This window comes from Rhincodon typus, chromosome 10, assembly GCF_021869965.1.
Source record: "Rhincodon typus isolate 14 chromosome 10, sRhiTyp1.1, whole genome shotgun sequence".
In the NCBI taxonomy this organism is placed as follows: domain Eukaryota; kingdom Metazoa; phylum Chordata; class Chondrichthyes; order Orectolobiformes; family Rhincodontidae; genus Rhincodon; species Rhincodon typus.
The window spans coordinates 52,875,494-52,902,621 of record NC_063341.1 but is presented as its reverse complement, the minus strand read 5'-3'; the positions used below and the strand labels follow the sequence as shown (position 1 = coordinate 52,902,621).

At 40.6% G+C, this 27,128-nt stretch overlaps 1 protein-coding gene across 1 annotated transcript in view; it reads left to right on the top strand.

Annotated features, from left to right (window-relative positions):
• Positions 1-27,128, top strand: part of ptch2 (patched 2) — a 116,238-nt gene that overhangs the window by 21,242 nt on the left and 67,868 nt on the right. The window contains exons 3-5 of the mRNA XM_020519125.2: positions 21,196-21,385; positions 23,164-23,233; positions 26,607-26,698. Of these exons, the coding sequence (XP_020374714.1) occupies positions 21,196-21,385; positions 23,164-23,233; positions 26,607-26,698 (352 nt within the window). The remainder of the gene's footprint in view (positions 1-21,195; positions 21,386-23,163; positions 23,234-26,606; positions 26,699-27,128) is intronic.

Here is a 27,128-nt window from a genome sequence, read left to right as displayed (position 1 = left end):
GTTGTTGTCTCAGATTCTCCAGCATCTGCAGGTCCTACTATCTCTAATGCCACAATATAAACTGTTATTCAAAAGATGATGCAGTATTGTCTTCAGCTGTGCAATTTCCTTCAGCACTGCATTAAACTATCTTCCTTTGTTATGTGCTCAAGCCCCGAACTAGAGTTTAAAACCAAAACCTTCAACCTCCAAGTGAAGCAGCTGACATGGAGAGTTTGATGTAGGAGAGCTACCTAACGCTCCTTCCCTATTTTGATTTCCACCTCAGTACTGCTGTCTGTATTGTGATCTTTCCTGGCCTGTAAATCAGAGCTGTGAATTAATGTCCTGGTACTCATCCCATTGGTTCCAAAATTCCATAAATAGAAATGCCATTTTGGTCATAATTTAGTTTCTGTCTGCCCAATACCAGCAGCAATTTGGTTGTCTGTCTACCCTCAGAGATTAACAGGGAGAGGTTTTTTGCTTATCCAGCCATCCTCAGCACCCAAATTAAGCATCATTCCAATTGACACCCAAGCAAGAGAGGTGATCAGAAAGTTTTTAAAAGTGTTTTTCTCTTCAGAGTTCCAGATGCCCCCTTGGTGAAGGTGATGCACCCCACCATGCTGGGAATATTAATACACTGGGTCCAAATTAAGGGTTTGGAGTGGAAACTCCCAGTTTATGATGTCTTTCCTGAGCCTATTCTTGGCTTGTTAATTCTTTTGCAAGTGATCCACAAAAGGTGTCCGCATGTAGTGTACCTATATGACTACTGCCCGATAGATCTGACTTCAATAATTATGAAGTGCTTCAAGAGGCTGGTCATAGCCCACATTAATTCCAGCCTCCCAACCTGCCTCGATCCCCTACAATTTGCCTACTGACATTAGAGATCCACAGAGGATGCCATATCCCTAGCCCTGCACTCATCCCTGGAACATCTGCACAACAAAGACACCTACATATACTCCTGCTCTTTGACTACAGCTCCGCCTTCAACACCATTATCCCCTCCAGACCGATCTCAAAACTGTGTGACCTTGGTCTCGGCTGCACCCTCTGTAACTGGATCCTCAGCTTTCTGACCCACAGACCACAATCAGTGAGGATAGGCAACTGCACCTCCTCCACAATAACACTCAACACGGGAGCCCTGCAAGGATGCATCCTCAGCCCCTACTGTACTCCCTGTACACCTATGACTGTTGCCAAATTCCAAATGAACGCCATGTACAAGTTCGCTGAGAGCATCACGGTAATGGGACAGATATCTAACAGCAACGTTGGCAAAACTGAAGAACTGATCATCAACTTTAGAAAGAAGAGAGGAGAACATGCCCCCATCTACATCAATGGAACTGAGGTTAAGAGGTTGAAGAACATCAAGTTCCTCGGAGTGATGATAACCGATGACCTGTCCTGGAGTTCTCACGTAGATGTGACAGTCAAGAAGGCAGAACAGCACCTCTTCTTCCTCAGGTGGCTCAAGAAATTTGGCATGTCCATAAGGTCCCTCACCAACTTGTGTGGAGGCACCATTGAAAGCAATCTGTCCAGGTGCATTACAGCCTGGTATGGTAACTGTTCTGCCCAGGAATGTAAGAAACTACAGAAGGTGGTGTGCGCAGCCCAGTCCATTACGGAAGCCAACCTTCCATTCATCGACTCTATTTACACATCTTGTTCCCGCGGAAAGGCGGTGAACATCATCAAAGACCCATTGCAACCTGGTAATGATCTCCTACAATCTCTCCCATCAGGCAGAGGATACAGAAGCCTGAACACACGCTCAAGCAGGTTCAGGAACAGCTTCTTTCCGGCCGTTATCAGACTGTTGAATGGGCTGTAGCCTCAAATAATATAACCTGCAATGTAACCTGTATGCCTCTAAGTCTTTTTGATCTGTACATCCTTTGCTTGCAGTACAGTTCATAAACAAAGCGTTTCACTTTATTTTGGTACACGTGACAATAAAATCAAAATCAAAATCAAAGTTCATTCTCTCTCAAACAAGTAACACAGAAATCCTGAAGAGTCGGTACAAAACAGTTTTTTGGGTTTTGCTGATTTGCTACTAAACTTACAGCCTAATAGACCACCAGTTATGTTGTGCTACCTTAGTAGAGTATATGACATTTTTCGCTTTTAGATAAAGATGAAACAAGGCATTGCTCTCTCTTAACAATTCAACCAGGAGGCCTAGTTCATGGTGGTGTTATTCACATGGGCAGTAGTCATGGCCCATGAACTGTGGGGCACTAGTTACACAAATAAACTTGCTGAGGAACTACATACCTTAGTAGCAGTAAGTATAAACAAAAAGTGGCAATTGCCTTGGGGCTCAAGATAAAGATGTATTGAGGAGTTTGAAGGGAGTCAGTTCTTTGTATATTAGGAGAGGGCTTGATGGTATTCATACAGTTCGTGCTGTTTCTGAGAAACAGCAAGAATATACCAGCTGGAAGGCAATAAAATAATAGCTTATTATTAAATAATGTGGTACAATTAATAAATCAAGATTTAGACTCTAATGTCATCAGCATCTTGACAGGTATCACTTCGGCAATACCACTAAAGGTTTGAATTCAGATTTCGGAGACACTTTGTACTAAATTATCATTATCAGGGATTCAATGTACATTTGTTCATTTAAAATAGTACCATTAATGATTAGTGTGATAATTAAGCCGGAGAAAAAGTAGAAGTTTAGTAATTTTAATTGCATTTAATACTGGGTGACAGTGATTTTTTAAAGACTAACCTGTATATTTCAGCTTTCTTAAAAAAAGTTTATACTAGTGTTATGCTTTCAATGGCTCTGTTATGGTAAGCTTAATATTCATTAACATCTACTTGTTCTATTAACATCTACTGCTGTCCGATGTTCCTATGTTCTTTGAAATGCAAGCGAGGATCATCACAATGTAATATCCGTTCAGCTGCCTGCCCTGGGATTTCACACCAGATTTTTTAAAAAGTTATGAGCGGAGGTTTTGGTGACGAATACTAAAGCAACATATGTAAAGATTGAGTTGATAGTATAGGCCAGCCCAACAAAGACCTCCTTTACCTCGAGTAATCAACTGCAAGATTCGTTTGTATATGTGTATGTTAAATAAGAGACTATAGTTGAAGTAGTTATGAGATAAAGAGGCAAAGTGCTCTAAAATTATTGAGTCACAATGAACCCATGGACAATAAATTGTCAGTATTTGGAACTACTGGCACCTATAGGCTTCCTATTTACTGATGAAATTTGGGTAGCATTCAATATAGGGAACATAGAGCATGCTGGTCTGCCTAGGATCAGCTGTTCTCATCTAACATACTGTTGTCTGCTTGTGTGTGTGTGGGGGGGTGGGTGGGACAACTTTGTTATTCCTCAGATTGTTTGACATATCATTTACTTCATTCCCCCACCCCCATCACCAGTCCCACCACTCACCATCCTCACCATTGACCGTGCCCATCCAAAAGTAGGATTCCCACATCTGTCCCAGATTTTTAGGGTGAGAAATTTGAGAGTTGTTGGCTCCTGCCCAATCCTGTTGTAGCTTTCAGATTGTCCCAAAGGCTATTTATCTTTAATAGGAGTCTAATTTTAAGACAGGAACTTGCTAAAAAAAATTCTTTACCTCAGTGTATTCATTGTTATTAGTACGGGCTGGTTAACTGTCCATTGCATCGTGTTTTTTTAATGTAGAATCACATAAACTTACATTTGCAGGTGAATTTAGAATGAAAGATGGCATTAAAATAGGCCTTCTTAGCACCCTGATATGAAATTAATAAGCTTGCTAGAAACAGATTTGGTTTGGATAGTTGACAGAACTGAGGATGTTCTTTCCCAATGCAGATTTCTGACTGCCAGAAGATCAGGAAAACTGGCAAGGCAAAAGTAATTCCTTTTTTTAAATTCATATATTACTTTGATAGGTAGTGGGCGTATCTTGGGTTTATTTTCTAAATAAAAAGAATAGTGAGAGAGAAAAATCAACAGTAACATTTTTATTTCAGCCAGCATTTCACTCGCCATGGTGTAAGTGACTGATCTAAGTTCAACAAATTCATTTTTTTCCGTGAATGAAGCCAGCAATGTGGAAAAATTTTGCCTTTCAGAGCAGGATGAATGTATATCTCAGCCACACATTAAGCCGCATTAGCAGGCAGTGGAGTGCTTAATGTGGCCATTTTTCACAGGAGCCAACAGAGGAGATGATTAGCATAATTAGTACAGGCAAGTCTATACATATGGAAATGCCAACTGCGTAAATGCCAGCACCAGTGGAAATTTATGTCAAGGCTGACAGGAGTCTCAGGGCTCAATAGTTCCCAGCTGTACCTCTTTGGGTCACACTGTCCTCAACCCAGTCAGGGTCTTTGGTTTCTGAATCTAAGTACGGAGCGGCTAAAGCCAGATGGAATTGAGTACTTAGGCTTGTAAAACAAACTAGACAGCAGCACTTTCCTTGCACCCTTAATTGCTCAACTTCGTCCTTCCCCTCACAATTTTGCAAGGATTTTAATCATTTTCTATATTACATGAAACCACCGCCCCCCCCCCCACCCACCGCACATACATGCTTTTTCCTTCCCCACTCACTTTCCTTGGTTTATTTTTTTTTTAGAGGCTTTGGTCTTCTGCTTTTGTTGTAGAGAATTCTTTTTCTCCCCCTGTTTGTTACAGAACATCTCTGACGGACATTCATGGTGGTGACAAAGCCTTGCATTCATTCACTGGAGGCTCGATGAGACCAGCCTATTGGGCCTGAGGTGGAGCACACATCTGCTACTCGATTCAGGGAATGGAAAGATTTAATTTCAACAAAGCTTTTCCTAAAGGCCTCTTTCTTTCTCTCTCTTTCTCTCCTCTTGTCTGCCTCCTAGCCCCTCCCACTGCCACCCCTACACACACACACACACACACACACACCCCCCCCCACACACACACACACACACACGCACAGTCCCCTTAAAAACACAGAAAGTGGTTCTGGGGAAGGGCCTGTATGAGCAATGATGTAAAACAAAAAAAAACATTCTGGCCAATGCATGTTTTGACAGCACTTGGCTGGAGAGCACTTATGAGCCTCTTGGACTTATTTCTCCCTGCCCCCCCTCCCCCCACCTCTTCTGACAGAAGCAGGAGTGGCTTGGACAGGTACAAAAAAAGTCTCTTTCAACTAGTCCACAGTGAGACTTCCTCCAAAGCAGCATGGGTCTTTTCAGTGGAGCCCTAATCCAGCTAATCCTACCCACAACACTTTGAAGGTGGCCTTAGCCATGTACGCTATGTGATTGGAAGAAAAGCCCAAAAGCAAGGCATGTAATTTTTTTCTTCTTCTCGATGCTGCTCGATGACAGAGACACGCTTGTTTTTACCAACAATTAAAATAGATGCGAAGCTTTAAAATAAAAGCTGTTCTGTTACTTGAAAATGCATTAACTGAGCCATACTATACTTCTTGAGATATATTCAGGAGTTCCTTACTACAGTAAAACAGAAAATACTAAAACATGCTGAAGACAGTTTTAATTCAACACCGGAGAATGCCGCTAGTATATGCAGAATTCCAATGTAATTCACTGTCAGAAGGAGATGAAGGCTTTTGAAAGTGTGTAGAAAAGATTTAAGTGAATGATTGCAGGGATAAGAAAAGGTTGAGGGGAGGTTTGATAAAGGTGTTTAGAATTATGCAGTGTCCCGACAGGTAAAGTTAAAGTGTTTCCGTTGATGAAAGAGTTGCGATCCAGAGGACATGCCTTTCAAGGTGATTGATAAAGGAACCAAGAGTGACTTAAAAAACACCTTTTTTACACATCACATGGTGACAATTTGGAATGTGATGCCTGAAAGGGTGGTTGATATCATTTCAATCATGAATTTCAAATGGAAGTTGGGACAAGGACCCAAAGGCAAAAATTTGCTGGGATACATAAAGGGGTAGAGGTGGTGGAGACTCAAAAAAAAATCTTGTTGAGCTGGCATGGACATGAAGAGCTTAATATCTTCCTCTGTGCTATAGCCAAAGCCATTTTATTACCCATTGATAACTTCAGTGACAGTCAAGATTATTCATGACAAAATGGCATAGATTGCGATCATTATTTGCAACCCTTAAGTGGCCATTAATTGACCACTTAAGGGTCTTAGATTATAGTGAATGGAGAAAGTCCCCAGTGCACCATCAGGCCCAGAGCTTAAGTAGGGGGGTAGCAAGAAGGTTGTGAGTATTTCACCAGAGCCAACTTAACCAATTATTTTCCCTTCTCGCCACCTCCCTTGCCACCTCCAGGAAGTGGCAAATTGCTGCCGCTTAGTATCATTTATCTTCGACTGTCAATGACATTTTGCTCCAATGATTCGTTGATTTGGGCAGTAGTATGAAATGACCATATTTAATCAGGCACCAGTTATACATTTCCCAATTTTAATTTCCATTACAAATGAATACCATATCTTCCCAAGAAATTATATTCCTGGATTTTAGTCATCTTGAATTAAAGTACGATAAATTCATTCAGAATAGACCAATTTGTACAATTTGTATCTTAACTCTGTATAATTTGGAAACAAAATGTAAACTGTTAAGAGCAAAAGATTATATTTTGTAAGACTATTAGTAAGCAAGTGATAAATGACATGATGGGCTGTTTATGAGTAATAAAAACATTGGTTATTGAAGAGTAGTTTGTGGTAGTAGTTGGGAACCCTTCTAGGTGGCCTGCATACATTGAAATTTTATGAGCAAAGCTGACAGTTCCCCAATCCTTGATCTTACTTCTCCTCTCAGTAAGTGTGTATTGGAGAAAAAAGATATCTCACTATAGGATGAGAAGGATTATTCAATCAACAATTTATGTCAACCACCCATTTCCAGCAAAGTACAGCATTCCAAGACCATGTTGGCTACCTTCTGTATCTTACAGTTATTTGTAATCCACCTGCTCAGATATGCTGTGGCACACCTCCAGGGCCGATGGGACTTGAACCTGAATCTTCTGGATCAGAGGCAGGGACACTACCTCTGCATCACAAGAACTCCCTTCTGCATTGTTTAAGGATAAGGAATATAGTGCATATATAAATGGTAGGGGAAAGAGGCTGAATACTCAATTCCGGAATAAGAATCAACTGTTTACTTTCCCATGGATTCCTTTACAAATATAACAGACTCTTAGCAGTGTGACTGAAATTAAAAAAAACTTCCCTCACTTACATTGATAGTTGTCTGTTGCAAAACAGTTTTTTTTGTTGACTGGCCCAATTAGTTTGTGGAAATGAATAGAATAAATTATGTGTGATTGTCAGCAATTGTTTTAAGCATATAAAAAGACTGATAGTTTGCAGATTGAGCTTAAGTATTTTTGTTCTTCATTTTAGAGATATTTGTAGGGTTTTCTTTCCACTCTGGATATTTGGGATTGTGTTGTACTATGTGGCCAAAAAATACTTACAGATAGCTGTGACTGTTGTGCCCACAAATCCAAAATATCTAGCTGTGAATAATAATTTTAATAAAATTTGACACGAGACCTCTGCGAGCTAAAAGGCTAACTCAAAGTAACTCAGTGTCTCACTTGGTTTAGAAACCCAATATACAACCAGTAATAAAGAATTTCCAATTCTTTCAAATTAGAAAGTCCTGATACAAATCATTAATATCTCAATTAACTGAGGATTCCATAGACAAAATTTCACCAGAGCAGCATATTAGAAGTCTATTCAGTGTTGTATAAAGGAAGGCTTTTGTTAAATGTTTTGTGTTGGTTTTTATTTAAATTGATTTGTTGAATGAAAACTTCACATGAGCTAAGATAAAAGAATCCGTCAATTGGCTATTTTTATCCAGATTTTGCAGAAACACTGATTCAAGTACTGCATTTCTTGGCATGAAATAATTCGATGATTATTAGGATTCAGCAGCACAGTTTCATTGCTATGGTCACAGTGAAGGGAAAAAGGGGATGTGAGAAGGATGTGTGGTTTAGATAATGAAGAATTAAAATTTCCCAAGATAGTAGCTGTGGATCAGCAAGTTACAAAATTGAATTCCTGTGTGATAATTGGAGCGAGTGAATTTTCAAGCCCAACACCTCCTCTTCACGTCCACTGCAGGGGCAATGGGTGCTGAAACCACTGTTGGATTCTGGAACAGTTCCTATGGACTGAAGGTTGGTTACTGTAACCTGGGGAGGCAATGGCCTAGTGGTATTATCACGGGACTGTTAATCCAGAGACCCAAGTAATATCCTGGGGACCTGGGTTCAAATCCCGCCACGGGAATTCAACAAATATCTGGAATTAAGAATCTAATGATGACCATGAACCCATTGCCGATTGTCAGGAAAAACCCGTCTGGTTCACTAATGTCCTTTATGGAAGGAAACTGCTATCCTTACCTGGTTTGGCCTACATGTGACTTCAGACCAACAGCAGTGTGCAACTGGGATGGGCCATAAATGCTGCCTGGCCAGCGACACCCTCATCCCATGAATGATTAAAGAAAAAAAAGGAGATAGAGAAGACATAGGGAATTTTAAACTGGTCAGCTTGACACCACTTGTGAGGAACATGCTGGAGTCCATTATAAAAGATTTAATAGCAGAGCACTTGGAAAATATTGGACAGAGTCAGCATGGATTTACAAAAGGGAAATCACACTTGATAAATCTACTGGAATTTATCAAGGATGTAACTAGTAGAATTGATAACTGGGGAACAGGGATGGTTTACTCAGACTTTCAGAAGGCATTCAATAAGGTCCAACCTATGAGGACACAGGTAGTGGATTGACATGGATAGAGAACTAGTTGACAGAAAGGGAACAAAAGATAGAGATAAATGGGTCTTTTTCTGAGTGGCAGGCACAGGCAGGTACCACAGGAATCAGTGCTTGGACTGCAGCTACTCAAAATATATATTAATAATTTAGATGAGGGAACCAAATGTAATGTCTGCAATTTTGTAGATGAGACAAAGGTGAATGGAAGGGTGAGCTGTCAGTAGGATGCTGAGATGCTTCATTGTGATTTGGCCAAGTTGAGTAAGTGGCCAAATGCATGGCAGATGAAGTATAATATGGATAAGTGTGATGTTATCCACTTTGGTAGCAGCAACAGGAAGGTGGTTTAATATTTGAATGGTGATACATTAGGAAAGGGTGAGGTACAATAAGATCTAGCTGTCTTTATGCACCAGTCACTGAAAGTAAGCATGAAGGTGCAGCAGATGGTGAAGATGGCAAATGGTATGTTGGCCTTCATAGTGAGAGGGTTCGAGTACAAGAGGAGGGATGTCTTGCTGCAGCTGTTCAGGGTTTTGCTGACATCTGGATATTGTGTATGCAGTTTTGGTTTCCTTTTTTGAGGAAAGATGTTCTGGCTATGGAGTGAATGCAGGAAAGGCTCATCAGACTAATGTCTGGGATGGCAGGACTGATGTATGAAGAGGGATTGGATCAGTTAGGACTATTTTCATTGGAAGAGTAAGGTGGTGGGGGGATCTCATAGAAACCTCTAAAATTCTTAATATGGTAGGATAGGTTAAATGCAGGAAGGGTGTTCCTGATGACCCGGAAATCCAGAAACAGACAGTCACAATTTAAGGATACAGGGTAGACCATTAGGACTGAGATCAGGAGAAATTTATTTGCCCAAAGAATGAAGAACCTGAAGAATTCCCTGCCACCAAAAGCATTGAGGTCAAGACAGTGAAAGTTTTCAGCAAGGAGCTACACATAGTTCTTACGGCTAAAGGAATCAAAGGGTATGAGGAGAAAGCAGGAACAGGACACTACATTGGTTGTATCAATGTCGGAGCAGGCTTGAAAGGCTGAATGGCCTACTTCTCTTCTTTTCTCTGTTTCTATGTTATTGTGCTTCATTGCCATGTAATTGCTGTATTTTGAGTACTTATACCTGAAGCATTTTCAGTGTCGGGAATTCTTTTTTATTAACATATAACTACACATTTAATTATGAGATATTTTCTGTGAGATGATAAGGGAGGGGGTTAGAAACATAGCTGTAATGTCACTGGCTAATACTCTAAGAAGTTACTTCACCCAGTTTAGATAACTTTCCAAAGGATCAGAGTTGTGTCAGCGAGTTATTCTGCGAGATTCAATCCATTGAATACTTTTCTGCAGCAGTCTGCAGTGAACATCCTGCAGTGCTACAGTTATTTATTTCTGATATAAGTTCAGCAGTAGACAGAATGTAGCGCAGTTTTACTAGGATGCTGTGTGGTATGATGAAACACTTCAACATCACTTTCTGATTTCATTAAACCAATGGAGGCAATGGTATGACTTGATAAAAGTGTTTATCGTTGTGGAGGCATGAGATGGAGTAGGTAGACACAAACTTTTCCAATGACTCAGGGGTTAAAAATGAAAGGACTAGATATAAGATTATATGCAAGAGGTTTAGAACAATGAGCAGAAAATATTTTCCTTTGTAGAGTGAATTGCGGCCAAAGAATTTACTACCAACATTAATGATTTGACCAGCTACCCTATCAACATTTATACAAAGATTAAATAGGTGGGTGAAAGAAATATGGATGAAGGGACCTGGGAACAAAACAGGTACAAGCAGTTGCTCGGTAACAGAACATAAATATTTCTGAAATGAGGGGCATGATGCCAAAGCTTTTCATCTTACAGTCATCAGGGCAAGTGCAAGAATGTTAAATTTCAAGAGATCACAGCAATTTAAACTACAGGAGATTTGGGTGCTATTTGGTTAGACAATTAATTGTCTCTGATTCACTGATGCATTGTCATGAAGAAAACTTCATGGATCTATAGGCTCCACAAGCTCTTGGTAATTCAAAAAATGCATAAGGTTTCAAAATATTCCGTTTTACGGAGAATAGTCCAGTCAGCCTAAATGAGCCATATTGTGAGTTCGACTGAGTAACTTAAATTGATTGTTACTATAACTACAGGTAGATGGGAGTAGGACTCCTTGTCAAGCGAAACCAAATGTGGGGCCAAACATCCTGTGTTCCTCTTATCATTTTTATATAATTCTGTTTGAAGCAACTGGCAATATGATAATGCTTTCAATCAAGTTGCTGCATTCATCATTGTGTAAATCAAAATCTTACTATCAGTGTTCAAGGGAATAAAGTGAAGTGTAGTCTGATGCACATTTTTGATGTTTGTCAGTACCTGTCTGGTTTTGTGCCTTTTGGTACCTATCAGGAGCACACTTGAAACTTTTCTGAATTGCAAAATCGAATTTCAAAAGCCAGGTTTTGATGGATGTAAAGTAATTGTACAAAATAAACAGCTGCAAATTTGGGATCAGTAATGAATTGGGACTTACGAGATTGTAGCTGTCTGAATGACACACTTTGCAAACAGTTTTGTCTCTTCCTTCACACATCTGGTTGCAAATTTAAGAGAAATTCAGGTTATTGGAGGGTAGGGAGGAAGGGGGAAAGTAGACCTCCAGGAGAGAAAAAGGTGCATTGAAACTAATTGTTTTAATAGAAAAAGCAACTTTTCAGCTAAATCCACACATTTGACAGTATCAATACAGGGAGACTCATATGACGTTTTAGCACTACAAAGGCTAGTTGTCTGAGTGGCATCTTTCTGCACTATATTCTCTGTCGTTCAAAGTTCGACATTATAAGACCATGAGGATGTTGAGAAAAGGTCTTGATATAGGATCAGCAACAGGAAAATTTGCTCTTCAATTCAGTTTGATCATGGCTTTTCTGCTCTTTATTTCCACTGAATCTTCAAATGGCTACCCAACACAAATCTAAATCAATTTTGACAGTCAGGCCCGACCAGCATAGCTTTACCTTCCTGATTATCTTGAAATCACCAAATTGAGTTAAAGAACAAAATTGCCGGTGCTTTGCTTAGAACCAATAAGACTAAACTAGGGATGGTGGTGGCAGGGTGGCTCAGTGGTTAGCACTGCTGCCTCACAGCACCAGGGACCCGGGCCCGATTCCGGTCTCAGGCGACTGTCTGTGCAGAGTTTGCACATTCTTGCTGTGTCTGTGTGGGGTTCCTCTGTGTGCTCTGGTTTCCTCCCACAGTCCAAAGATATATGTGGATGGGCCATACTAAGTTATCCCTAGTGTCCAGGTGTTGGATTAGCCATGGTAATGTGTGGGGTTACAGGGATTGGGTCTGGGTGGGATGCTCTTTGCAGGGTCAGCATGGACTTGATGGGCCAAATGGCCTCTTTCCACATTTTGGAGATTCTATGTGGTAATGTTATAAAATCATTACCAGCTATTAGGCAGTGCAACAGCATGTCGTATTGCATTCACCACCATCCAGAAATATTGATTGATACAGTGCCAGATCACGTTTGTCGACTTTGGTGTTGTGTGGAAGGTGCAGAGCAGAGCAGAGGCTAAATGCTTACTCACAGGAAGGAATGGAAAAACTGGCAGACCGCTGTTCCCAGTCTTTCCAAGGTATTCCCAGCTCTTCTGACAGCTGCTCGCTGAGCTAAAATGCTGCTTGCCTATTTAATCAACTTCAGTTTGGGAACTGAAAAGAAAATGGTCCAGTGGGGGAGGGAATTGAAATTACTAAAATTAATGTATCAAAGTGTACCAGAATGGTTATGAAAGTAGTGTTGAGGGGATGAATCAACATTCCAACATGAAAGTCAGAACTTAATACTGAGTAGGGAGCAGCATTATAACCAGCTGGTCAAAGTGCTATTAAAAAAATCCAAAAGTTCATTTTTGATTTCCCAAGTACAAAACATATTACAACTCATTTGTCTTTTGAAAAAAGTGAAGATGCTGCCTTGTGTATTTGTCTTGGCTTAGTGACCCCAAGGCTCGAGCGCAGCTGCAGTTACAGGGCAGGCTTCACTAAACCCCAGTGAAATTGCCAGATGAAAATTTTTGGTACTGTATTTCCAAAATTGACACCATTGACTTAAAAATAAGTGAAAAGGAAATCGTAAGTCATGGAGTCCAAAATCTGTTTAAAGTATCTGACTGGAATGTGTTGAAAAGGAGAAAAAAGGGAGCCATTTGTAGCCAATTTTTCTCTCTAGTGTACAGAGGAGGATTGATGTAAAACATTAAGATAAATGGACAGCAGGAAGACTCAAGGCAGTTATTGCTTTCAAGAGTTTTGCAGGCACCATAAATGTCATCACTACAGCGCTTTTGGTAATATTGTTATTCACTCCATGGGGAGCGAGATTGAAACTTAGAATAGGTTTCTTTTTCTAAGATAGGTAAGAGTGACTGTTTACTTTAGTAAAGCCAAACTCTTCAGAATTGGATAATACCTTAAATCTCCTGCCACCACTTTCTATTCTTTACAGTTGTATACCACTGTAGGTTATGTTTTTATATTGAAGCCTGCTTGCTTGTCCATGTCACCTGCTCTTTGTTTGATAGCAATGATGGTCTAGATGGGCCTGCAGGTGATGCTAAGTGTTAAGGTACCAGTCTTGGTAATGGAGCTGGGCCAGCTGTTAGTTTGGATTTTTACTCTGCTCGAGTCCCAATCTGTGTTTCCCAGAGTGGGAGGAACAAAGCAAATGCTGCAATGTTTCCTGGTATGGAGGCAGGCAGAGATGGGGCAAGGGGAAATCAGAGACAACATTGGCACATGGGCAGTGTCAAGCACCTTCTGGTGGCTAATGATGGTGGATGGGCGAGACATGGAAGATGTCTGGTAGCAGTCTAATGCATGGAGAACTAAAGACTGGAAATTATTCAATTTATAGACCAAAAATTTAGAAGCAACTTGCTTTTGATGTGTTATAAGTGTATTAGAGTTTTGATCTTGACAGTTGCAGGTGAGGGTATAGACCAGTCCAAGTGTTAAACTGTAAGGGGGAGCTAAATTGCTAAGCATAGGGACTCCTAGAAAATAATCCATACCCATTTGCCTGACACCAGCTTCCCTGGTAAAAGCTGCCAAGCTTACCCACATCTTGTGGACATCCCCCCGGAATTTGGGAAAAATAATGGAAGGGTTAGGTTGAAGCACTTAACTAGCCATTCATTGACCTCTGAGAAATTTCAATAAGGATGGGAAGAATGTCTGACATCCCACCCACCCACCACAAAATGGAAGACAGGTTGGGCAGCTAGTGAGAAGGTAGTGAGAAGACCCCAAGTTGCATTTTATATGCCCACCACCTTCTGTTGTAAAATTCAGCCCAAGGAAGCAGGCTAGATTGAAACCATCCACATGTGTTAACTAGACTTCGGGATTGTGTAAGCTTTGTGCCTCAGATAACAATTATAAATCCATTCAAGCTTAGCTGACCTTCTCAATTGCATTACTACTTTGAATCATCCTCAGGTATCCATTATTCGATGCACAACCATATCATTCCCTTAAGTAGATTGCAGCCTTCTAATCACTCTCAGATACCCATTATTCCACACATAAGTAGTCCAAACATCTCAGTTAGCCTACAGCTTTGTAATCATGCTGAAGTACCCATTATTCTCTGCAAAACTCACAGAAACTATAACTTCTAATCAACAAAATTGTTCCTGTCTCACTGATCCTTTCTGTTACTGATGTTCTTGAAGTATCTCTGGATTCTCACTTCAGCACTGTTCCAGCTCCTATTACATAATATAACATAATATGTTTTAAATATATTGAAAGCACAGAAAATTACTGTCTTTTGTCAGTGATTAATCGTCTAATGTGCATTTTCCATTTTCTTGTATTTTGTTTTCTCTTAAGTGTTTTCATCATTTTTTGCTGTATTTCTTGTGTCTTTTCTTGTCTTCCAGTTTACTGTCCAGGCTGGGTTTCACAGTGTTTTGTTTCTGTCACATGTTGTGGCTCATCATCAAGCAATACTATCAGAAGCCTATGCAGGTGATGAGTGCTGGTATATTGTGCCACAGAGTTAAATTTAATCCAGATGTGGTGAAAGAAAAAGGTATCATGGTTGGTTTAGGAACTCTGACAGATGACACTGTAAATTGACATGTCCACACATCATTTCCCTGTTTTAATCATACATGGTTTGAAAAAGCACAAAGTGAAGTCCAGGGACTTCATCCACAGAAGACGATAGTCATCCCTAGGATTGGGTTCATGTACTACTGAGTCAAAAGATTGGGCCAGTAACATTGGTTGGTCTGAGACCGATGGCTCAATCTTCCCTTCCAGAGCAGGATATGGAATTCAGGGCTGCTTCCCTACCCTGAATCTGCCCTCAGAGGGAGACAGTAATTGACCATGTATTTCACACCCATGTGTTTGGAACAGAGATAAATTTGTCAGTCACTTCAGGGTGGTAGGGATGGAAAGAAGTGGGAACCTTGCAAAGTAGCCTGGGCTGCCAAGCAGATACTTTTATAGATTGCCCCAGCCTCCATTCCCACCCAGGCAGGACCTGAAATTTCAGCCCTAGTTCTCTAGCTAGTTCATTTGGTCAGTGGTAAGTTGGGGTCTTCTGTTATTTTGTGCAGTATTGCTTGCAAATAAAGAGGAGGAACCAAATTTATCTTTTGGTGCTGCAAGCCAAGCACTGGAAAATAACATGTGCCTGCAGGAACCAAGCTATTATAAGGAAGGACCAGCTTCTCGTCACCCTGTGGTTTTCGAACTGGATGCTGCTGAGCATTTGTCATGACATGATGGATAGCCAGTTTTTATGTTTGGGTGTTCTGGGTGGTCCAGATGGATGAATAGGGGACAGCAAATAACTGTAATTTTGTTCAGCAACCTCGCAATTAAAGGGACAGTTTCCATTTTGTTTGCCTGTGCAGAGTGCAGTTTTTCAAAGTTACTAAAGAAAATTCAATTTAGAAAGGCTTTTCTGGCTCATAATTCTTTTGAACCGTGGTTTTGTCAACCATTCCAATCACCCTTAAACAAAAAGCCAATAATTAAAGACAAAGTTTTATTTTACAAACTTTGGCAAAGTTATATGTAATTTGTTTAATTATTGAATTCTGAGAAGTGGCATGGTAGCGCATTGTGTATAGGGCACAGATATCATCGCCACAATGCGCATGTAGCAACTTGCCCGTCATGGCCACAGAGGATGAGGGGTACCATTTCTGCAGTGGGAGGATTTGTGATAGTATCAGGTGGAAGTCATGCACTTCAAAAGTTGAAGAGATTTTTGGGAACAGGATCCCCCCTTGCCGCCAAGCTGTGATTGGTGTGTGATACCGTGGTATTGGGGCAGTTTTATTACTCCAAGTGGAATAAAGCTCTTGATGGAAATTCCTTTTGTCAACCAGAAGCTAAAAGTAGGCTTGATCTTTCTAAATCGTAGGCGGTAGCACCATCATTGCAGCAAAATGTAGGCAAGGTGGGAGATTGTTTGGGAATGCAGTGCGCTGTGCCCAGACTATTTTAGCCCCCTTGTCTATTGCACTGTTTCTGCTAGATGTTCACGGTTACAATTGGGATTAGCATCTTTAAAAAGGTAAAACAATACTGTTGACAGGGTATGATGGTAACCTTCACTTTTTTAGAGTATGACTTGCCAGGTGATATCTTTGTTGATTATGAAACTGCTTGGGCTAAAATCTTTTGTTTTATCCTTACTAAGAAGGGAATAGTAGTTTGAAATTGCCTAATCATAAGAGGGATTGTGTCCCTTGAATTGTTGCTTTTCAGATAGTTATTTTCCATCTCACCTTGTCATGTTGATCTGTACAATAAACTTAAGGAGTTTGAGAATTCCATTTTTTTTTATTTGTAAGCCATGCTTGTAATTTTAAATCACATTCCCAAATCTAAAATGAGGAAAATGGGAAATGAAATTCCCATTTTTTAAATCAGAAATTGTATAGAATGCACCCATTACGTTCAGCATTTGAATAAAATTTAATTGAATTTAAATTTACATGCAAGTCATTACAAATAGGACACTTGAGGCTCCAATGCGTTTCATGAGGGTCTGACCTCTTAATTATGCCTTCATTCATTACTGTACTAAGTGAAGAATGAAAGTTATATTTTGCTGTGTATTTGTTTAATTCTACACTATGTTATACTTTATAAAAACTGAAAGAACTGCGGATGCTGTAAATCATGAACAAAAACAAAGTTGCTGCAAAAACAAAAGCTCAGCAGCGGGTTCTGAGGGAGGGTCACTGGACCCGAAACATTAACTCTGTTTTTTCCTTAACAGATGCTGCCAGACCTGCTGAGCTTTTCCAGCAACTTTATTTTTGTTCCATGTTATACTTTATCCTTTCCTTCTAATGTATGTCTTCCATGGCTGATCAGATTCTCAGATCAGCATTATTGTATGCTTCTTCTGTGTGTTGCGTGACCACTGTCACTGAATTTGACTTTCCCTCCCCTTTTTCCTTGACTCTCAGTGTCTATGGCTGTAGTCTATGGCTACCCTGTGAGGAAATTACATGTGCACACTTGTGTTCTGGCACAGATCCAGAGCTGTGCTGGCAATACAAAATAAAACTGAATAATTACATGTCCAAATTCTAAGTTACTTATTTGCCCTTCTCCAGTGAAACTTTCATCCAATTTATAAGTCTCTTACAAGTCTTTTATAAGTTGCTTTGACAGTCAAAACACAGAATGCAGCACATCTAAAACAGTAGAAGAAAGACAAAGTAGGTGGCTGTAGAATCTGCCTGTTCATTATATGCGCCCAACATCAAGTTGATGGTTAATATTTCATATCATTGCAGTTTGAGATACTTGGAAAACCTTTGAGGACTTTCGTCTTTTGGAGCTAGATTCGAATTCTGGTGATGGGCTGGAAGGTAGCGGGGGGCCAGTTGGGTGACAAGGTAATGGCAGAGGATGGCATGCCCATAATCATCCTCCTGTCGAGAAATCTTCCCCACAGGAGGGAGGGTGGGCAGACTGCTCTCCCCAGCTTTAACTGGTCCAGGACTTGGAATCTGAGAAACTCCTTGTAGTCCCAGTCCTGGCCACAGCTGTCCTGGCACTGGTGGGGACTACAGTGCTACTAGCCAATCAGATTGCTGAGCAGCTCTCTGAGCGGACTTCTGCTCAAATGAGGTGTTGAAGTTCCACTTCTAACTGAACATCGTTCCTTGCTGTGTAAACTGGCTGTGGGCTGGCATAACAAACACAGAGAATGCCGGAGAGACTCAGGAGATCTGGCAGCATCTGTGGAGAGAGAACCAGAGTTAACAATTCCTGTAAGGGAGCAGTGACTGATCAGATTACAATTTGATTTGATAGCGTGGTGCATTTCTCTGTGAACTTCTCTATTTGTATGTTAATTAGCTCAAGCCTATACAATCATTAGAAATAGGAGCAGGAATAGGCCATCATCTCTTTGAGCCAGCTCCATTATTCATTAATATCATGGTCAATCTGATTGTCACATCAGCTCCACTTTCCTGTCTCCCATAACCCTTGACTCCCTTGTCAACCAAAAATCTGTTCTAACTCAGCCTTGAATATATTCAATGATGTAGCCTCCACTGTGCTCTGGGAAAGAGAACTATATGACCGTATGACTATATGACCCTCTGAGAGAAAAGAAAATTCTTCATCTCGGTCTTAAATAGGTGATCCTTAATTGTTAAGCCACATCCCCCAGTTCTAGATTTCCCTGAGAAAACATAACCTCAGTATCTACTACTCTCTCAGTCCTCTTAATAGGAGTAAATTTACTGATCTTGTGCTAACCTGCTTGAAGGGATAATAATTCTGCAGCCTTGCCTCCAATCTGCAGTCCCTTCAAGCAGTAGATCAGCAATCTTTCTGAAGATCTTTGTGCTCTTTGTGAAGTTCTGTTTGAGTTTTTTTTTGAGCTCTCTGCCCAAAGGCAGGCCCGATTGCAGTGCCACAACCTTGACCACAAGTAGGGCACGTCCCAAATCCACTACAGCCAGAACAGGGATTGAATCCATTCTAGAGATTGGCACCAACTTGATCCACATTGGTTCTCCAGCCAATTGAGCAAACAAGCATGCCAGCAGTCTGAGTTGCTATGGCAACATATACTTTTACGTGCATGTTGTATCCTGGAGCAGTGGATAATGGTTCCAATTTCTTTCCATCATATGGCTGACCAAGAATCTCTTCCGCTGTTACCATGTTTGGAAAGATTTACAAGTTGATCCTCAACTTGTTTGGCTGCATTGTGAACAAACCTTCATGGGCCATCAAGTCTAAGAGTGGGACTTGAACCCAGGCCTTCTGGTTTAAAGCAAGGATGCTACCCACTGGTCCACAAGTCTTTCTGTCCTGTCCATCTAATTATTATACTTCAGAGAAATAAAATGACTGAATAAAATTACATTGCTGTTTCTCTAGAACAAGATGCTGCTGTGTAAATGGATGGTTTTGTTTAGGCTGTGATGTAGATATTCATCGAGCAGTTCATGCCACCTCCCCGGGTGTCCTCGTATTAAATTGCCAATCAACAGCTCCAAGTAGACAGAGGTATTTGGCTAGCCACAGCAAGGGAGGGAGCTCAGCAACCATCGGATATTAAAAATAATGCTTTATAATATTCCCTGTTTGTGGTCTTGCTCTATAATGCTGGTTTACATCACGCTGGACATCTGCCAACCCTTCAATCTGGACTGTATAGCAGACAAAAGCATGTAGGAAATGGAGCCATACTGCAAGGAAGTGGGAGTCAGGGTAGTTATCAGGGAATGAAAGTGGAAGGTATGCACCATGCAAGCCAGGAAATGTTTTACACACTCCAGGCCAAGAAGGGCTGTAGTATCTCAGTGTAGATTTTTATGAGTGGAATGACAGCCCATTCCTATAATCAAGTCTTGGACTGCTCCTCTTTGAAAGGCTTTGTTTTCTCTGATACTTCATTTACCATCTTGAGTTCAAGGATTCAGTACAAAGTGTGAACAGTCAACAATATTACCTCAGGGCTGAAAAAGAATTTGATCAAGGATCAAGTACTGTGGGAAATGATCGATCTACATTTCAAATTTATGGACGTTACATGGAAAAGGAAGAAATATTTCTTTAAGCTTACTTATTTGGAATACCTTTTCTTAATTTACAATCTTTTTTCAGTCTCATATTACTTTATTCCAATTGATCTGGAGAATGAGAGGACGAGGTAGGCTGAAACTGCAGTGCAGCATGAATTTTTAAATTATTAATACACCAATTTTGGAAAGCTTTTTGGGGGAATGATGTACAGTATATCATTCAAATATAGTGCTGCATTCAGGTCGATGTGTCATTCTATATGAGAGAACACCTTTGTTATTACTTCGCACATATTCATTTAACAGTATTTTTAAAAGGTGTTTAATAGAGCCAAAACTGCCCAGGGGTACAAATGCTAAAAAAGAGAGACTATACTTTTTTATGAAGGTGTCAGATATTTAGCTGCTGTAATGTAGGAAATTACCTTTCTTTCTGACACAAAAGCAAAATACTGTAGATGCTAGAGATCTGAAATAAAAACTGGAAGTGCTGCAGAAACTCAGCAGGTCTGACTGTATGTGTGGAGTTTCAAGTTCAGTGTTTCACTTTTGCAGAACTGAAAATAGGTGCTTTTATCTCTGAATCAGATGGAGAAGCTCATGAGTATTACAAATGTTCCACGTTCTGTAGCTTTAACCATGAGTGAGACAAGCAGCAGTTTTGAATGTTCACCCTGCACATAAACCAAGATGTTAGCTACATAATCTGAAGCAAGCATCAATCAAAGAAGGATAAGAAGAATGAGTTTTGTCCTCAAAATGCTGAGGAATGTTAGCAGGGCGTTGAGTATTTTTCTCCTAATGTCACCATCAAATGTTCTAGGTCTTGAGTTAAATGTAGGAAAGAAATCTTTAAACTCCATCCTACAAAACATGTCTTATCCCCAAAGGAGAGGAAAACTACCCAATTAAAACATGAAGAATTTGATTTTCCCAGACCAACCACCTGTTTGGCCCCAGTGTAAGACTGCTTAGTACCAATTCCTTGCATGGACTCTTGCCCACTAGGAACTCAATCTCGATTGCCTTAGAAATGTTTTATTTAAGACTTTTACAAAGGAGACTTTCATTCTGTCAATCTAAACTTGAGTTGATCCTGATTGCCAAAAGTGAAAAGGCAATTTTTAATCATGACCCTAGGAAACTCACCATAAGCTAAATCTGGTGATTGTTGTCATGACTAATGTTGGACTGAATTAATATCTTGTTGATCAGGTTTCAAGATCTATTGTCATCGTAATTACTTGTTAATTGTATTATTGAGAGTAGTACCTTAAATGCTTTGTTCTGTTTTATTGCAGTGGGAAGCAGAGTGAGTCAAGAGCTAATGTACACACGGGAGAAACTGGGCGAGGAGACGATCTTCACTACACAGATGTTAATTCAAACCTCAAAGAAGGAAGGGGAGAATATCCTTACTCAGGAGGCGTTGCTTCAGCACCTGCTTGCTGCACTGGCAGCCAGCAAAGTGCAGGTCTCGCTCTATGGAAAGTAAGAACATTGCTCCCATCACATGTTGACTTGAAGGGGGTTTTCAGGCAGGAAGAGAAGGCAGGGCAAATATGGAACACACTTTATTGGTCAGGTCATTGACGTGAAACATGAGCTGTTTCTCCCTCTGTGCGCAGAAGCAGCCAATGCTGCTAAGTATTTCCTTCCTAGTGCACTCAGCAAACTAGGTTTTAGGTCCATGATATTTTAATCCACACATATCCTTGCCCATGTAGCCCATGTAAAGATGGGTGGACAGACAGGTCATGTTGAGGAAATGGGGAGACTGCAGAAGGACTTGGACAGGCTAGTGGGGCAAAGAATTGGCAGATGGAATACAATGTGCAAAGTATGAGGTAATGCACTTTGGTAGGAAGAATAGAGATGTAGACTATTTTCTAAATGAGGAAAGGCTTCAAAAGTCTGAAGCACAAAAGGACTTGGGAATCCTAATACAAGATTCTCTTAAGGTTAACATACTGGTTCATTTGGCAGTTAGAAAGGTAAACACAGTGTTAGCATTCATTTGAGAGGTTTAGAATACAAGAACAGTGATGTACTGCTGAGACTGTATAAGACCCAGGGCAGACCACATTTGGAATACTGTGAGCAGTTTGGGCCCCATATCTAAGGAAAGAAGTATTGGACATGGGGTCCAGAGGACATTTACAAGAATGAACCTGGAGATGAAGGGCTTGTCATACGAAGAGTGATTGAGGACTCTGGATCTGTACTCGATGGAGGTTAGAAGGATGAGGGGGGTTCTATTGATATTTACAGAATACTGAGAGGCCTAGATAGTGTGAACAAGGAGAAAATGCTTCCACTAGCAGGAGAGATTAGGACCCAAGGGCACAGCCTCAGTGTGAAATGATGACCCTTTAGAACTGAGATGAGCAGGAATTCCTTCAGCCAGAGGGTGGTTAATCTGTGGAACTCATTGCCTCAGAGGGCTGTGAAGGCCAAATAATTGAGTGTGCTTAGACAGAGATAGATAGGTTCTTGATTGGTAAAGGGATGAAAGGTTACAGGGAGAAGGCAGTAGAATGGGGTTGAGAAACATCACGGCTATGACCAAATGGTGGAGCAGACTTGATGGGTTGAATGGCCTAATTCTGCGCTTATGCCTTATGTACTTCTCATCTGTTCTGGGCAGAAAGAGAGTGCAGATAAACCTGCAGCAGATGGTGATAAGCTTTCTGAGCATTTCTCACCATTTTCCAAGTATATGGTGCATATTTCGGGAGAATATGTTTCCCCTGATTGGTCCCTCAAGAGCTGGTCAATTCTTATTGTTCATCCGTCCATTCCCACCCATTCGGCATGGAGACCTAAAGTGAGACTCCCTTCCTTTGTTTTTTGGCTGGGCTGTCAGCCTGATACCATTCATTTCTCCTGGCTGTTGAAGTTGAAACGTCTGTACATCATTCTCAGCACAATAGGGTGGAAGGTGGCCTAATCTCCTGCTTTCACTATTCGCCCAGTTGATTTCATAGGATAGGAACAATATTCTTCCATTTCAGTCATTCTTTCTTGTCCTTACCTAGTATCTGATGATTCAAGTCCTTCAGCTTGTCCTGCTTGCCTATATTTGGGGGAATAGGATGATCCTTAAAAAACTTCGTCAATGGAATGTTTAGTTTAAATTCCTGAAAGTACAATGTTCTGGCATTCACAATTGTAAATAAATGCATATATGCTTGCTGTCAGTAATTAGCATTGCTGGCTCCATCAGTGTACTGTTTAACCAGGTCATTGCCCTTTAACCTTTCTTTCAGATCCTGGGATTTAAACAAAATCTGTTACAAATCTGGAGTGCCTATCATTGAGAATGGCATGATTGAGCGAGTGAGTATGACAGAAATTAAATTTATAATTATAATTATAATAATATAATAATTATAATAAAGAGGGTATCTCTTTACTTTCAGGAGCTTTTCATTTTTATTCACAATTCTCAGAGAGCTTTCTGCTGATTGTCAAAGTGAGTGATAATCAGTGCCCAGGACCCATTCTTTAGCCGCTGAATTTCAGCGTTACTATCCTGATATAGAATGATGCTTCCTCTGCCCTAACCTAAAAGTGTGCCTTGAATCTTTGTTATGCCCTGATATGATGGCTACATTGCAGTAAAGTTAGTGTAATTCAATTTAGCGATAACCCAGAGTGATGTGTAGCAGTGGAGTACTATGTAGGACTCTCCTTCTTAACCTGTCCCCTCGCCTGAAGTGTGGTGACCCTCAGGTTAAACCACCACCAGTCCTCTCTCTCTAATGAGAGAACAGTCCTATGGTCCGGTAACACAATGGTGACTTTACCATTACCCTGTATTATCTCCATGTGACAAGGTGACAAAATGTTTCAGAATTCAATCTGCTGCTACTGTATTTAGCCTGTGCTACTATTAGAGCTCATGTAGAGAGAATTCTCAATAATTGCCTTCCAGTCCAAAGATGTGCACTTAGGTGGATTGGGCACAGTAAATTTCCCCCCATAGTATTCAGGAATGTGCAGGCAAGACGGATTAGCTGCAGGAAATACAAGGTTACAGGGATAGGGTGGGTCTGGGTGAGATGCTTTTCGGAAATTCAGTGCAAACTCGATAGGCCGAATAGCCTGCTTCAACACTGTAGGGATTCTATTGAAGAAAGGATTACAAAAAAGTAGCAAATTCTGCCTCACCAATATAAAAAAAACTTGGTCCAAATGGTTGGTACATGTATACATATATTAGATATTGAGCATTGACAAGCTGTGTGATCACGGGATGCAGTACAGGTGAACTTAATCCTATCCCCGTCCAACATTCTGATGTCTCTGTACGTCCAGCACAAATCATTGGATAAGAGTCAAGTGTGGAAGGCATAGTTCATTCTTGCTTCCCTAACTCAAGAGTGTTGAGATCAATTGTAACAGTCATCTAACTATACTGGGAAATGTCAGCTAATTTAACACAATCTGGAGATAAGCACAGCCTACCTTGCCTGTATGGTTGTGCTTCTCACTAGATAAGCAAGTGGGAAAATTATTTAATCTCTAAATAATATTAGCAAAGCCCATAAATCTCTATATACCTAGAGCACTTTGTTAAAAGCCCTGTGCTTATACCTTATGACTGCCAACAACTTTGCCATGAAACACAAATTTTCATCTAGATTATTTATTATATTGTAGGGCAAAGGGTTAATTTAATATGGTGATGGGGGTGGAGTGGACTGCAGACTCTTTTTTTTAAAAAATGCTCCCATGTGGAGTTGCTGACATAATATGACACTATGCTATGTGTACAATGGAACTTGCATGTTGCTGTCAGGCTTTCAAAGCCAACTAGTATGATCAAGACGCAGAGGCAGAAGGCTGATGACAGGCTATGCTGATTTATGGCCAGCTAATAGTTTTGGAGTTCAACGTGGTCTCTGCCAACATAGCCTGTATATGTTCCAACGGAAGAGGCTGTTTGGCACACACCATCATTAATTATCTCTGCTGTTTTCTGTTCTGCCTTCTCCCCAACCCCCTGCCCCACAGATACACACACACAACCACAAATTATTAAACATCAATTCAGCACTGACCACAATGAATATTGTAGTTTATGAGGATCAGAAATCCCCTTGTTAGAAGTGCAAAATTCGTACTCCACTATGTTCTTCTCATAAGTAGTCAGTAAACATAATAGAATTGTGGTGGATCATTGTGGCCATTGATATGTAGGTTTGACCATAGAGTTTTTGGCCAATTTCAAAATGTTTCTGAAAATGCTGTTAAGTTGCTTTTTTTGTATTTCATTTAATAGATCTAATCCCATACTGCATGTGGGAGCTGTTCTTTACAATTAGAAAAAAAATGGAGAGTTAGGTCAGTGTGATAACAAGTTGCAGTGTGGAAAAGTCTGGCTAAAAAGGGCTTCTCATTCAAACCAGTATACAGTGCACAAGTTAAAAAGCATAAATCGTTGGCTGTAGGGACAGGCATCAAACTCAGTGGACTGCTGAAATTCGGTTGGAAGAAGCAGTTATCAGGCTGATGATAGCAATGATTGCACACAGGTATGTTTTAGGGGGTGGGGTGATGTTAGGTATGAGTTTGAGAGAGTTTTGTGGGTGAGAATTAGGGTGTCCAGGAAAACAGAGGCTCTGCCTTGCTTGGCACAGCTCTCCTGCTCTAATCTGTGGAACTCACTTTAAAACTTACTTAGGACTGAAATAACTGCACAGAGGCTGGTATCCCATCACCAAGTCACCCTTTATTTACACGTTCATAGTACATGCACTCTGACCGGCTAGCTCAGAGCCAGTCCCTAGAGTGAGGAGACTCTCTGAGACATCTGTTTATATCCGAGAGCCAGGGCTTTCAGATTGGCCCAGGTTAACAGCTCCAAGCAGGGATCTCATACTTAACCTCGATACAGGCACTACAGACATTCGCTCTGTCCATCACAAATAGTTGTATAAAAACGCAAGTTCTGACAGTGGCTGTGGGTAAATGCACTACTTGATGCATTATTGAGCCAGAAGCTAACCAAGGCAGTCACACGTTCAGTTCAGATCCTGGCTGATATTGAGTCAGTTGATTTTAGACATAAGAGTATGGCATTTGTCGTCAGCACCCTTGGTGGATAGTGGGGAAGATCAGCCAATGGTGATCGTTGTATACACACACACACACACACACACACGTGCGCGCGCACACACCGAGTCAGTGGAATTTATGATTGAATAGCTTGTTGACATTTTATAATCCAGGATCACACACGAACAATAATTATTTGGGGTGAGACACTGAGGATTACCATTGGCTTTAAAATGCACCTCTTTGCATTCGTCATCATGGACAAATGAGAGTCTGCCATGATCAACCTCTTTCCAAACTTGTTTCGATTTGTTTTAGCACTATGTAAGGACTACGACAATTAACCAAGTCAAGTATTTCCAGTCTCTGCAATTTAGGAGAAGTCTTGAAGGTCAGGGGAGGGATTACATCACCATAAATCAAAGATGCCAGTGTGCATACCACCAACATTTATGGACAATGTAATGCTTTTTCCCTCCCCCAGTCACTAAATATAACTTTGCCTTGATGGGTAGACCACAAATTAATGAAAATCAGCAGTCAAAATAGGATTAAATAAATTGTTTTCTCCCAATTTTTCAGTTTCTTTGTTTTGCTTATGGTACAAACACAGCAATATTTGCTCACTTACTTTCCCTCCACCCTCCAGATGATTGAGAAGCTTTTCCCCTGTGTTATCCTAACTCCGCTGGACTGTTTCTGGGATGGTGCCAGGCTTCAAGGAGGTTCTGCTTACCTACCGTAAGTACGACTGTGTTAATTGTTATGTTTCTGGGGTTTTAGGGATTGGTACTCTAAAAATGATACACTGGATGTTTCTCGCAAGTTTTTGGTCTGAACTAGAGTGGTGAGAGACTGAACAATGGCTTGCATTCTTCCCCGCGATGTGGTTACTTGTCAGGCGGAGCAGAGAGACCTATGGGAATTCTTTGTCAACAGACGGTAACTGAAGTTATTCTCATGCTAATCGGAGCCTTATTGCTGCAAGTTGTCCAACAAATAAAATGTACACATCATTCATGCCACGGGCCCTATTTAAAAAATGCCCCTGAGAAGAAAAAGGCCCTCTTTCGATTAAAATCAGCTCACTTGACAGCATTCCATTCTTGAAAGATTTTTCACAGTTTTTTTTTGTGTTTACTCTGTGGTGTTAAACTGACACTGACTCCGA